The following is a 13,333-nucleotide window of genomic DNA, read 5'->3' as shown; positions in this document are numbered from 1 at the left end:
CCCCTATTCATTATTCAACATTCCCAAGCACCTCACTGTCTGTCAGTTAATCCCCTTCAATCCTTGTTAAAGTTATTCTCATCCCTATGAAATGCAGAGCTCATTTCATCCCCTAACCATTGTCCTAGCTTAGTTTCCTTTTATATCCAAGTTCCTTATGTGAACTTGCCTCCACTATTGCATTTCTGGTTAGATAACCTACCCCTGGATCAACTTCCTTCAGGCTGCAAATCTTTAGAGACCAAGTAACTGAAGGTCATGCTCCCATTGTGAGCTCCTCTGCTACCTCCCATCTGTATCTTTCCTAAACACACTTGTGGCTTGCCTCCTCTGCTCTACCCTGAACCACACCTCACTACCTCCAGCATCGCCTTTAGAGCTTGAACACTCTTAGTAGCATTTGGAGAAGGCACTGGCACCCCACTCCAGTATTCTTGCCTGGAAAATCCCATGGACGGAGGAGCCTGGTGGGCTACAGTCCATGGGGTCGCTAAGAGTCGGACGACCGAGCGACTTCACTTTCACTTTTCCCTTTCATGCACTGGAGAAGGAAATGGCAACCCACTCCAGTATTCTTGCCTGGAGAATCCCAGGGACGGCGGAGCCTGGTGGGCTGCCGTCTATGGGGTCGCACAGAGTCGGACACGACTCAAGCGACTTAGCAGCAGTAGCAGCAGTAGCATTTGCCACACTGTACTACAATTATTCCTTACAGGTCTGCCTTCCTGATGAGATTGTGAGTTCCATGAAAGGAAAGACCATCCAAAACTTACCCATTTTTGCAGTCCAGCATCTATCATGGTGGTAGTTTAAAAAAAGATTGTTACTTTAAAGAAACTCACCCAAATCCTTTTTCATTGGTTATTCAAAGCACATTACTGGGGCTTGCTCTTTTTGACCAAATTGATCAAATTTTCCAGGATCCCCAAGGCTTTTAACAGTGCCTAAAACTGCCTGAAACATTTCCTCAAAAGACACTTACTGTGACTTCTTCTATGTGTACCTTCTATGTGCCCCAGGCTTGGGATACAAAGATGAATAAAAAATACCCGACCTCTTAAGGAACCCAAAATTCAGTAAATCTAAGCTTCTCTGGATGACTTGCTTCCCACCTTGTCACCCCCAACAGCCTGCCCTTAGCATCCTTTTCCCCCACCCAAAATGACCTCTATATAGACACGTATGTGATGTAAACACATGTCATTTCCTTAAGAACTGCTCTACTGTCCATGAGATAGTAACTGCTTATCTTCTAGAAGTGGAGTCCCCACAAGCATCATGACAGGGGGCTGTACATGTGGAGAATGTTCTCGAGGACAATAGCTGTTCCTCAAGGAGTGAGGTGTCCTGCTATGCCTTGCTGCCCACTCACCCAGTTGCTCCTTGGTGCGCAGGGTGTTGAAGCAAGGCTCGGAGATGATCTGACAGAAGAGCTCCAGAAACATGTTCTCTGAGGTGCTCTGCATGTCGGTTTGGTAGTATATCTCAATGCCGCAGTTATTGTGGACTTCATTCCTCTGCTGATACACAAACCATCCTCCTAGGAAGTTTCAATAAGAGAGCGACATGTTCAAAAACTTCTTTAGGGTTTAAACAAACTTACTGTTTTGTTTGTCTGTATGAAGTTGTTCAGTTTGGCTGTTGTCTTTTGGCAGTTCCAAACTGCAATTAATTCATTAAGAATGTGAAACTCAACTTACCCAAGGGAATCCTAATACAGTGATCTGTACTTGGGAGGCCCTCATAAACACTCAATGACTTTAAAGGGCAAAATACTTGTAAAAGACCCACTTTATGACTAAGTAAATTTTAATGCTAATTGAGATCATCGTTAATGAAATCTACAATACAGTGTACATACTAAATTAGAACTAGCTAATATCTATAAGAAACTCAATAGAAATACAACCTATGTTTTAATAACCATGCAAAACAATTTTTTGAACCACTAGTTGTGCCATTATCTATTTAGCACTCAATTCAATATTGCTTACCAAAACCCACGCTGAAGGTCAATTCACAAATTTATACATATGTGTACAATGCGTAGAGATGACCCAGTCTGACGTCTCACTTTAGAGATGAAGAAACTGAGACCTTAAGAAGTGAGCAACTTATCCAAGGACATACAGTTGGATGATGGAGAGAGCTGAGATATGCTGATCAAGTACTTCATCAAAGTTGTAAACAGATGGCCATGCTTTATGATCTGATAACTATTTCATAAGCAGTAAATGCGACTGAGCAAATACAGTGTTTAGTAATTGCCTGATTACCACGTTCAATGGTTTTTGAATGGCAGTTCCTGATTCTTCCTCTCTGCCATGCTGTAGTGACTGAGGAAGAAGCTTAAGTTCAAAATGAGCCATTACCCGGTCTGTGATGACTGGCTATGCAGAACAGTAGCACTGTGCTCAAGCTGTCCTGGAGCATTCAACGAAGAGATGCTGAGGTAATGCTTTAGTAGCTACTCAAGTGAGCCAGACACAGACCCCAGCCCTTAAGAAATGTACAGCCTACCAAGGGAGATGGAGATGCACTTCAATCCCAGTGTGAGAGAAGTGCTGAGTAGCTTAAAGAAGGAAGGTTCAGAAAACCTGTGCTGGGAGGTCAGAAGAGCAAGCAATTACTTTTAGAAAAAAGTTTAAGGAAAAAAACCAATGCTTCTTATCACTGGTCTAATATACTTTCCACTATACAATTCTGAACAATATTGAAAATAATGAGAAATCATTGTTAATGCAAAAGTAACCCAACACTGCAAACTCCCATATATTATTATCAATTCTTTATGCCAATTCCTATGGGCTCCTAATTCTAATTTCCATTTTTTATAAGTAAATTTTATTACATGCTTCCCAGTCAATACTTCTTCAGTTTTGTGATTTTTTTTCACTTCTTCACTCCTCTACGCTCAATTGCCAGTCACTTCCAGTATCATTCTCTTCAAAATAATTGCCTGCCTCCAACTTCACCTCTTTGGCCCTCCTATAGATAATTTTCTTGCAGAATTATCTATTTTTAGCTATAAATTAGTAGAGAGTCCCAGCAGATCTTTACCATAAAATTATATTTTATCATCCAAGTAACTTCAACCCACCTGTAATCACACACAATATTATGTCAAAGCAGTCCATTCCCAAAGATAGAACATTTCCACTTACTGTCCGGAAGCTGAACTTCTCTGTACCGAACGAGCTGACTTGGAAGGAGCGGTTTCGTATGAGCATGTTCAATAAGGGTGTCTTCAACCATCTGCATGATTCCTAACGCAGCCTGTGGAGAAAGGCAGGTCATGGCACATTACAAAACCACAAATGTATCTTGATTAGACAGCAGCCCATGCAATATGAAAACAACATGCATGTGAAATAAACTAACCAACTTTATCAAAGTGGATTTTTAAACCTTAAGTACATTTGATCCTGCTCAAAGAGATAAAAACTGAACTTGTTGATCTGCAACAGAGTCAGTAAGGTGGTAGTGAGGAGAAAGAGAGACCCAGACAATCACCGACACCAATCTCGATGTTGGAGCGGTATCGCTGATGGAAAGTTGGTCTCAAGTGAATGGCCCTCACCACAGATATTTGGGGTTACAGCAAAGCAAAAGAGGTAAGCATGAGGCTTTATTCTGAATAGAACTGACCCAGGGAAGAATCCTTTCTCAGCCACTTAACAGCACCTGACCTTAGCATATTGTTCTGAAGACAAAATAATGGAGTGGCTCTCCAGAGAGTGTGGGCTCTTGAGACAGACTACCATGGGAATTCTAAATTCTGTTTAGCTTTCCATGTGCTAAACACTTGGAATGTACTATTTACTTTAATCCTTGTACATAATATACTGATAAATGGAGCACAGATTCTTTCTGTGAGATTAAGTGAGATTAAGACACTTTCAGAAGATTACATAACTTGTAACTGGCTGAGTCAGGATTTGAATCCGGGCTGATTCCACACTATGTGCTCTTATCCACTATAGAGTCTTGCTGCTCTAGAACAGGGACCATTATTCCCATTTCCTCCAGTGACCGCACGAGGCAGACAACAACAGGGAAGGCAGCCGTGAAAGTAGGTCCCCAGTTAACCAGGATCATTCAACTCTTCGTATACCCTCCCCTACCTTCCTGCAGAGGGCAGAGAAGGCCAAGTCAACCCTAATGTGTATATAGCCACACTGTGGTGGTTAGTCAGTAGTCTTAAAACAAATAGGGTAAAATTTCTGTTGCAATGATCCATAAAAGATTGCTAAATCCTCAATCACCCACCTGCTTTGTTATATTTCCATGGAGAAGGGCTTCAATATGCAGCCGTGACAGGAGTTGAGGTATGAAGGCCTTAAGGCGAGGAAGGGTGACATCTGCAAACAGGTGTAAGAAATTGTAAGCTCTACCTATGAGGTCTTTTTTTTTTTTAACTCTGAGATAATTTGAGACTTACAGAAGAGTTGCAAAAATAGCATAGGGAGTTCCTATATACCCTTCACCCAGTTTTCTCTAACATTAAGATTTTTTACAACCATAGGATGCTGATCAAATCTAATAGGTTAACACTTGGACAATATTATTAACTAATAAATCTACTTTATTTGGATTTCAGTTTTTCCACTAGTAACTCTTTTGAACTGTGATGTTGGAGAAGACTCTTGAGAGTCCCTTGGACTGCAAGGAGATCCAACCAGTCCATCCTAAAGGAAATCAGTCCTGGGTGCTCGTTGGAAGGACTGATGTTGAAGCTGAAACTCCAATATTTTGGCCACCTGATGCGAAGGACTGACTCATTTGAAAAGACTCTGATGCTGGGAAAGATTGAAGGCAGGAGGAGAAGGGGACAACAGAGGATGAGATGGTTGAATGGCATCACCGACTCAATGGACATGAGTTTGGGTAAATTCTGTGAGTTGGTGATGGACCGGGAGGCCTGGTGTGCTGCGGTTCATGGGGTTGCAAAGAGTCGGACACAACTGAGCGACTGAATTGAACCCTTTTCTGTTCCAGGATTTAATCCACGATCCTACCTTGCATTTAATTGTCATGAGTCCTTAGTTTCCTCCCATCCTTAACAGTGTGTTGGTCTCTCTTTGTCTTTCACAACCTTAAGATTTTTGAGCAGTACTGTTCGTTTTACAGAATGCCCTTTATTTGGGCTTTAATAACTCAATTATTAAATTGGATTTATGTACTCCTAGGAAGAACACCCGAGAGGTAATGTGTCTTTCTCACATTGGGGGCACGTGATGTTGACATGCTGTAATACAGATGATGAAAACACTGATCACCTCATTATGATGTTGTGTGCCATATGTCTGTCCTGTAAGTCCTGAGCCACTTTAATCTTTTGGTTGTAATTAAGTAACTAATTATACTTCTCAAGCAACTAGGAAGACACCAGGGGAGCCACCCCACCAACACCTACTTTTCCCATTATAATTTAAATATTTATTTTGGAGGAAATACTTTGATACTATACAAATTTCTTGTCCTTACTTAACTTTTATCCACTAATTTGGTGTTAGATGGTTAGATGGCATCACCGATTCAATGGACATGAGTTTGGGTAAATTCCGGGACTTGGTGATGGACAGGGAAGCCTGGCGTGCTGCAGTTCACGGGGTCGCAAAGAGTCGGACATGACTGAGCGACTGAACTGAACTAACTTCAGTAAAGAAGAGTTGTCCCTTTTCTGTTAGGACATTATGCTAATAAATGCTACAATGGATGCTAACGCTAGTGATTAAAATTTAAAGACAGACATCAGTTCAATTCAGTCGCTCAGTCGTGTCCGACTCTTTGCGACCCCATGAATTGCAGCACGCCAGGCCTCCCTGTCCATCACCAACTCCTGGAGTCTACCCAAACCCATGTCCATCGAGTCAGTGATACCATCCAGCCATCTCATCCTCTGTCGTCCCCTTCTCCTCCTGCCCCCAATAGGAAGGGAATTAACAAGTGCTTACTATGTATGTATGCATCAGGCATTTTATAGATGTTATAAACTGTAAATTATATGCTATTATTCCCATTTTAAAGGTGAGAAAACTAGAATTCCTCGAAAGTTCAGTAGTTAGGATTGCATACCCTCATTGCCAAGGGCCCAGGTTCAATCCCTGGTCAGGCCACAAGATGCACGGTGGCCAAGGGGTGGGGGGAGGTGAAGATACTAAAGAGAATTTAAATTTCTTGTCCAAAGTCATTAAGCTAGTAAGCTGCAAAGCTGCATTTGAATTTTGGCCTAATTCCAAAGTACATATGGGTTCCACTCCACTGCACTGCACTGCCCTAGAAGGCCCTTTCACTAGACCCCCTCAGCACTCAGTCTCTTTGACTCTACAAAAATAATCTGCTTACATTTATGCTTTGCCACTAGACTGGAGCGCCTTGATCCAAGAAACCCCACCTAACTCATCATATTTAAGTCTCAAGCACCTGAGGTTTGGTACCTGGTGCCAAGCAGGCAGGTAGTCAATACTGTTCTAGTTAATGAACTTTATAATCTATATGCCTACCCAGTGCCTGAGGCAACCAATAAAATAATGACCTTCAATACTTTGCTCTTGACTTATCACTGAAGACATCAAAGGCACAGTGATACATAATAAGTAAGGATTTGTCATAAAAATTATTAAAAATTCAACAGTATTCTTTTTTCTTATTACTGAGCATGTAGGAAGGAAGATTAATTGGTAGCGCAATGCTGAGAAGTGGAAAAGATAAAACAACAATAAAGGGTGATATCAGTTTACATTCTTTCTAGTAAAACCCTGAAAGTAATTTCATTCCATTGAATAGACATTCATTAGACACACACTGAGGGCATAATATAAATACCAAATAAAAAGAACAAACAGAAGGCATAATTCACTGCCCTTGAGGAATCTAGGACTTTCAGGCAAAACCTCTGAAAATCAGATTTAAGATTTTAGGAAAAAAGCAACAAAAGATGACTTTTTAGGCTAACTTACATAATTTCCATTTTTTAACCAAACTGAATAGATCTACAGATGCCAAAGCATTCTTTCTATGTGATAAGGCTTTTAAGCTCAGCTCTTTTTTCCTTTTCTGAAAACTTCAACATTAACAAGGTAAATTCTTGGGTCAAAACACTGTCATTTGCAGAAATCTATGAACAGTAGTAACTAACTGTTGTGGGTCCATGTTGAAAACAGCACATGTGGTTAAACTGCCTGAATACAAAAGCCACTTCAAAGGCTACCACTGTTTTTGTTAAAAAAAAAAAAAGAAAGAAAGAAAGGAAGTATACACAGTTGGTTTCTTTAATGGAACTATAAGTTATTAGAAAGCATAAACAGTAGATAATAGGATAAACCAAAATGATTTTAGAAAACAATGAAGAAAGCATCAAGCTATAAGTAGAAAGAGTCTCACCATCCAGAGCTTCTTTTAATTCATCTTTAGTCCAGGCCACTTCAGTCATCAGCAAGCGGAGGTAGTACATGGCGTGTTGGTGAGGCTGTTCAGCTCGGAAATTGTTAAGAGATCGCATATACTAGGGAAGGAAGACAGGGGTCTGTTAATTTTATCCCATCCTTTTAAAATCATTCCAAAAGAGCAGCTATAATCAAACTTCAATTTGCATAAATTGTGTGCTACTGGGATGTGGGATATTGGCTTCTTCCTCCTTTTTGAAGTTATGTGATTAGACAAACTCCCCTCTGATCCTTAAAATAAAGAGCATGCTTTTCCTTTGTCCTGCTCCCTTACCCCCAGCATCTGACATGTACTTCCTTCACATGTACAGCCGTCACTGTGGGACCTCATTCATCCCTCAGAAGCTGTCCCCAGTTTTCAGGGCCTCCAGCTCTTGGCATCCTTTAATTCTTCACTACAAGGTCATCCCCAAAGCCTAATCAAGAAACATGGCTATGTGTATGTATATATATATACTACTGAATCTTCATTTGAAAATTGATGATAATGTCTCTGGGTGTACAATGAAGGTCATAGTTTGGCTTTTAAAGCAGCTATACATCCCATATATTCACTACTGGGCCAGCCATGAGTTGAATTTAAGTGGAAGATACATCAAGCCTAAACAGTCTGCCCTAATGTGACAAGGCTATCATGTCAGGCCGAAGTCCCAGCCTGTAGAATCAAGTTTCTTCTTAAATGGAGGTTGAAATCTTAAAATCTTCAAGGAGTCCCTGAAAGCTACTAGATCTACCTCAGTTTCCCTTCTGAAAGAAAGTGCTATCCTAGCTGTTAGGCCCTATAGAGAAGGGGGCAAGGTGTTCACCAGACTCTCCTAGGCTTTCTTTCTGGGAAAAATATAGGATCTAGCAAAGACAGGATGAAATGACTGACACAGAGTTATGAATGCTTCTTTTCCTCCTCACCTCTTTCTCAAAAACATTCGTAACATGGCAATATTACCTGATGAATTAAAAAAATAAAAATAAGTTCAGAAAACTTACTGCCTCTTTGATAATCTCAAATCTTTTTTCATCAATCTCAAAGGTAGCCATTTTCTCAATGATCTTCTTTAGCAAAATTGGCTGCTTGTCATTGTAACCTTTCACCGAGAGCTACAGAAAGAGTTCAGGATATTAAAAGTCTAAAAATACCATGAAACAACTTAAATTTGACTTTTAAACATTTAGGAAATCCCCAAACCAGGTGTATCAAAATAAAAATAAAACAAATTAAATGAATTTCCTTTCTCATAAATACAGTTTAACATTTAGGAAGATAACATTAACCATCTTTATTTACTAAGGCCCAAAAGCATATTTTTGCTTTTCTAAACAAAAACAATAACAAGAAAACTTACCTGGTGCCAAACTATGGCAGCACACACTATATCATCAAAATTCAAGTTCTCATTAAATCACATTAATTATAGAAAGTGTTTTAAGTTTAACGTTCTAAAAGAATTTCTAAGGAATGACAGGCTTAAGGTTTTTATAGGTGTGTTAAGAAGGTAAACATCATAGGGGAGTGTTATCTAGCAAACTATTGGATATGCCCCCAAAGTGTTTATATTTAAATATCTTTAAAAATCATCTTTTAAGAAATCGGGCAGTCCCAATTTTGTATTATGTGGCATTTTGCCACTTTTCCTGTTCTGAGCTGCCCAATAAGGATCCATATGTCATACCACTTGCTGGTTTAATGAGTTCTGCTGATGTACCAAAAGCCAGTGGCAAAACAGATGTGAAGTAAGGATATCCTGTATGTACCACCTGGATTTTGCCTGAGGATAATTTAATAGTCTCTGAAACCATAACATTTTGAAAAGCAGGGAAAGCCTATTTTCTACTGTTATGTTGCCACATGGTGGCACCCACAGCAGTAGAGAATACGCTGCAACTAGAATATCTCTGGAAGTCTCCACCTGATGAAAACTGATAGGCAAGAACCTCAGCAAGAGTGAAGGTCACTGACCAGGCAGAGCACATCATGAACTGTGGGAACCAGACTGACAACTAGCAGGAGGCCCATTTTGTCACAAATTAAAATGATTAACTGAATGCTAATATGCTACTAAAAGTCAACAGTGAAAAATAAGCCATAGATTATTACTTTCCTATTTGAATTTTACTTTGTTCTCTGGGCTCCAAATTCCCTAGTCTCTGAGAATGGTTAAGTTACATACATTCTTATACATTAAACAGAAACTACCAGAAAAGTTACTTGTGTGAAGAAAAAAAAGTCATTGCAAATAAAATTTAAAAACCTAAGACCTTCTGTATAGAATTAGAAACAGCACACAGCACATGCTCTCATTTTAGTTTTTATGGAAACATACAATACATTTTCAAGAAAAGTGAAGATGAATGTGTGCCAGAAGAGGGATGTTAATTTGGAAATGAGGTGTAAGTTTGGAAACATAAGAGAAATGATTTCAACAGAAAGAATCTAGTTATTTCTTGCGATGCATTTAATAACACTTATTTTAAAACACATTTAAAAGTAGTTAATGCTACAAAATAAATTAAATAAAAATGTCAGATGTGTTTGAACACACGAACTTACTACTATTGTCAACAGAGGAAAAAAACAACAACAAAGAAGCTTATAAGTAAAACTGAGCATCACAATAGCAACATGTACAGGTATCTTTCACTTACAGATGCTAATATATTCAAATATATGGGAAGAACAACATGCTTTCAGGATTAATATGTTAAATGTTTCAAGCAGAAGAACATGCAAATAAATGTAGCACACATACATGTTCATAAAATGCACTAAACTCTACTAAATCGTTTGTTAGTGGAACTAATACTAACTTGAGTTCTCCAATCATTAAAAAGGTGCAAGGAAAAAACCATCAATCTTCTTGGTTTAAAATGCAGAAGTTAATAGTTTTCCCAAGCTCAACATAATGCTTAAACGGTGTGACGCCTTTTCTTTGGTTTTCATTTTACTTACAAGTATTGCATTCATTCCTGATGCAATGCCATAGCTCAAACCTGAGAGGCGTGCTGCATATGTATACTCTTTTAAATCATCCTTCAATAACCTGATAAACAGGTATGTCATGTTGCAATGGAGAGGATCAGCATAAATGTAGCGACTAACAAAAAGAAAAACAAAAGAAATGCTTTGATACCTCAAGCAGTGACATGGTAATGAAGAAACATGACCGAAGAGTATGAATATGCAGCCTCATGATCTGAATTTCTAGGGAAATAGTATAGGCCAACCTTCTGTTTTACAATGTCAGGAAGACTTCATTCTCTATCATCAAAGACCAAGACTTCAGATACAGAATGGGTGAGATCTAAACCTAAATCAGGGTCCAATTTTGTTTTGAGGAGAAAAATATGATGATCTGATGAAAGATGCTTAAAAAAAAAGAAATCAAGGAAAATTTGCATAATATGAATGGTATATTGCTGAATACTTAAGAGTAAGAGCTAACTTAAAAATTAAATGATAAGAAAATATGATTAGCCACAAAGATTTTTTAAAAAGAAATTAAACTCATACCCTCAATCAAAAATGCTTCCATCAAATCAATATAAAAAATGTTGATGAGTGGAAGGCTCTAAGACATGGGTACTTACATACATCCCATAGATGGTATTTTGGAGGTCATAGCTCAAGCCTGCTAGCTCTGCTGCATATGCATACTCGTTGAGTGAGTCTTTGAGGAGCTCAAGGTACAAATAGGCCATGTTACAGTGCAAGGGGTCCACATAAGCAAATGGGCTGGAAGAAAATGTTGACAGTAAAATAGCTGATTTATTACCTCCCAATGTGATATGGCCTTTCGAGATGGATCAAGGAACTGAACACTGGTTAAAATAACTTCCTGAAGATACGCTTTGAATTTTTGAATCTGTCTCTTCTCATGAGTAAAAAAAAACAACAACAACAACAAGATGTCTGACAAAGAAGCTTGAAATATGCCATGTGTACTGGTAGTAGTGAAGAGGGAAAAGGAATTGCTTATTACCCCAGATGGCATGGTAGAACTGACAAGTTAGAAACACTGGGTAGGTGAGGAGTAGGAACAGGACAAAATGCATGTCTGCGTTTAGACTGGTAGGAGAAGGCATGGCCAACAGAGCTGACACAGCATCTGTACATTCTCTTTCTTCCTCTAAGCAAGCCATACATACCCACGGTGGACAGAAGGATGAGACTGAGAAGTTTGTGTGTGCTGATTACATAAACTTCAAAGAGACAAACAGACTTGGAAGAGAAAAATTGACAGCTGTGAAAATGTTATCATATCTCTGAGTTTCCACCTAAACCAACAGACCAGAACACTATCAGTAAAGGAATAGATAATATCCATCAGATAATTGCAGCCAGAACCAGGAAAAAAATATTAACATAGGAAATTTTTTTTATATAAAACAGGAAAATTTTTAAGTGAGAAAGAGCAACAAGAGAGAGGAAACAATTAGAGTGCAAGACTGCAGAGATCACCTGATTTTAAATCTTCATTTCTCAAATAAGAAAGATCATTTTCCTCATGTCACCTGGGCTGGTAGCAACAGAGTTAGGATTCAGATTTAAGTCAAATGACCTATTCATTTGACTATGTGACACTGCTTACCTTTATGACAAGCAAGTAAAAGATTCCTTCATTCAACAAATACGTACTACATTCTTACTACAATGTTAGGCACTCCTCTAGGTACTGAGAATAAAGAAAGAACAAGTCAGGCAGAGTTCCTGACCTCATAGAATTTAGAGTCTAGTTGGAGGAGGCAAATAACACATTTAAATATGATATCTCAGGTGGTGATGGTGTTATGGAGAAAAATTATGCAGGGTAAGAGGAAAAGGAGTGATAGGTAGGACAGGAAGATTACTAATTTCTATAAAATTGCTAATCATGGCCTCTCTTATGATAAGGTGACATCTATGCCTGAGAAGCAAAGGAGCAAGCTCTGGGGATATCAGTGGAGAACTTTCCAGTCTGACGAAAGAGCCAGTGCAAAGGACCTGAGGCATCCTCTTGGCTTGGTTTGTCTGGCAGCAAATTATATGTTTCATTTTATCCATAGCACAGTAAATATAACCAATGCACTGACAGCAAAGCAACAATTTTATCAAAAGCTGATAATAAAGTAAAAATAGGGGTAAAATGCTTACCCCCAGAGAAATTAATATCAAAGAGAAAATCCTAAAGCTATACAAACATTCTCCACCTGGCAAATCTAAATAGTACTCTGTCATTTAGTTTTTCAAGTATTTATTATACACAATGACAGATTTCCTTCTTTAGGTAAATAGCAGTTCAGAAACCTTACTGGCACAACTCACAAAAGGAAAAGCACCAAAACAAGAGGGAATCCTCAAGAGGGCTTGTCCTCACAGCCACCCTTAGGTGGAATTGAAAAGCCAGACAAAGCCAGATCTGGGAGTTCAAAGCCATAGGGCTAAAGCTCAGAACACAATTCCAAGAAGTGTTCTGAAACACCAGCCTTGCTGGTGAACTGGAGAGAGTCCTAAACGAACTTTTAAAAGAGAACATGATTCAAGTGGAATGCTTAAATCCTGGTTCACTTGTTAATTTAAAAATATTTTGTAACCAGATGTTACGTGCTTAAATATGGATCACAGAGTTTTAAAAACTACATGTATGCATGATACTATCCTATTTCTGAAAAGATTAAAAGGATATATACAAACAGAAAATTTCTATACGAATGTACAAGAAACTTAACAGTGTCTACCTCTAGAGGGACCAGAACACCAAGATGGATTGGTGGGAAGCAGACATTTTTAATTCTGAGAACTACGCTGGGAAGTTTAGAGAATGTGAAAATGTCAAATGGTCTCTCAAAAGATATTCTGAAGCCAAACCACAGAAGTCAAATGGCAAAGTGTGGCAAGCTGCTTAGAGTGTTAA

At 38.8% G+C, this 13,333-nt stretch overlaps 1 protein-coding gene across 11 annotated transcripts in view; it reads right to left on the bottom strand.

The window, feature by feature from the left end:
• The window catches only part of IDE (insulin degrading enzyme), a 111,208-nt gene that overhangs the window by 10,144 nt on the left and 87,731 nt on the right, over positions 1-13,333 (bottom strand). For 7 of the 11 annotated variants that reach the window (XM_081554401.1, XM_081554406.1, XM_081554430.1 and 4 more), the window contains exons 15-20: positions 11,031-11,175; positions 8,433-8,543; positions 7,387-7,507; positions 4,270-4,361; positions 3,165-3,276; positions 1,373-1,540 (exon numbers count right to left, since the gene is read on the bottom strand). In XM_081554401.1, coding sequence (XP_081410527.1) covers positions 1,373-1,540; positions 3,165-3,276; positions 4,270-4,361; positions 7,387-7,507; positions 8,433-8,543; positions 11,031-11,175 — 749 coding nt within the window. Of the gene's footprint in view, positions 1-1,372; positions 1,541-3,164; positions 3,277-4,269; positions 4,362-7,386; positions 7,508-8,432; positions 8,544-10,392; positions 10,538-11,030; positions 11,176-13,333 lie in introns of all 11 variants that reach the window. The other 4 variants (XM_081554402.1, XM_081554410.1, XM_081554390.1 and 1 more) reach the window with 1 other exon arrangement.

This window comes from Giraffa tippelskirchi, chromosome 2, assembly GCF_054371585.1.
Source record: "Giraffa tippelskirchi isolate mGirTip1 chromosome 2, T2T-mGirTip1v1.2.pri, whole genome shotgun sequence".
Classification (NCBI taxonomy): Eukaryota; Metazoa; Chordata; class Mammalia; order Artiodactyla; family Giraffidae; genus Giraffa; species Giraffa tippelskirchi.
The sequence above is the reverse complement of the archived record's forward strand: the minus strand, read 5'-3'. Positions and strand labels throughout refer to the sequence as shown.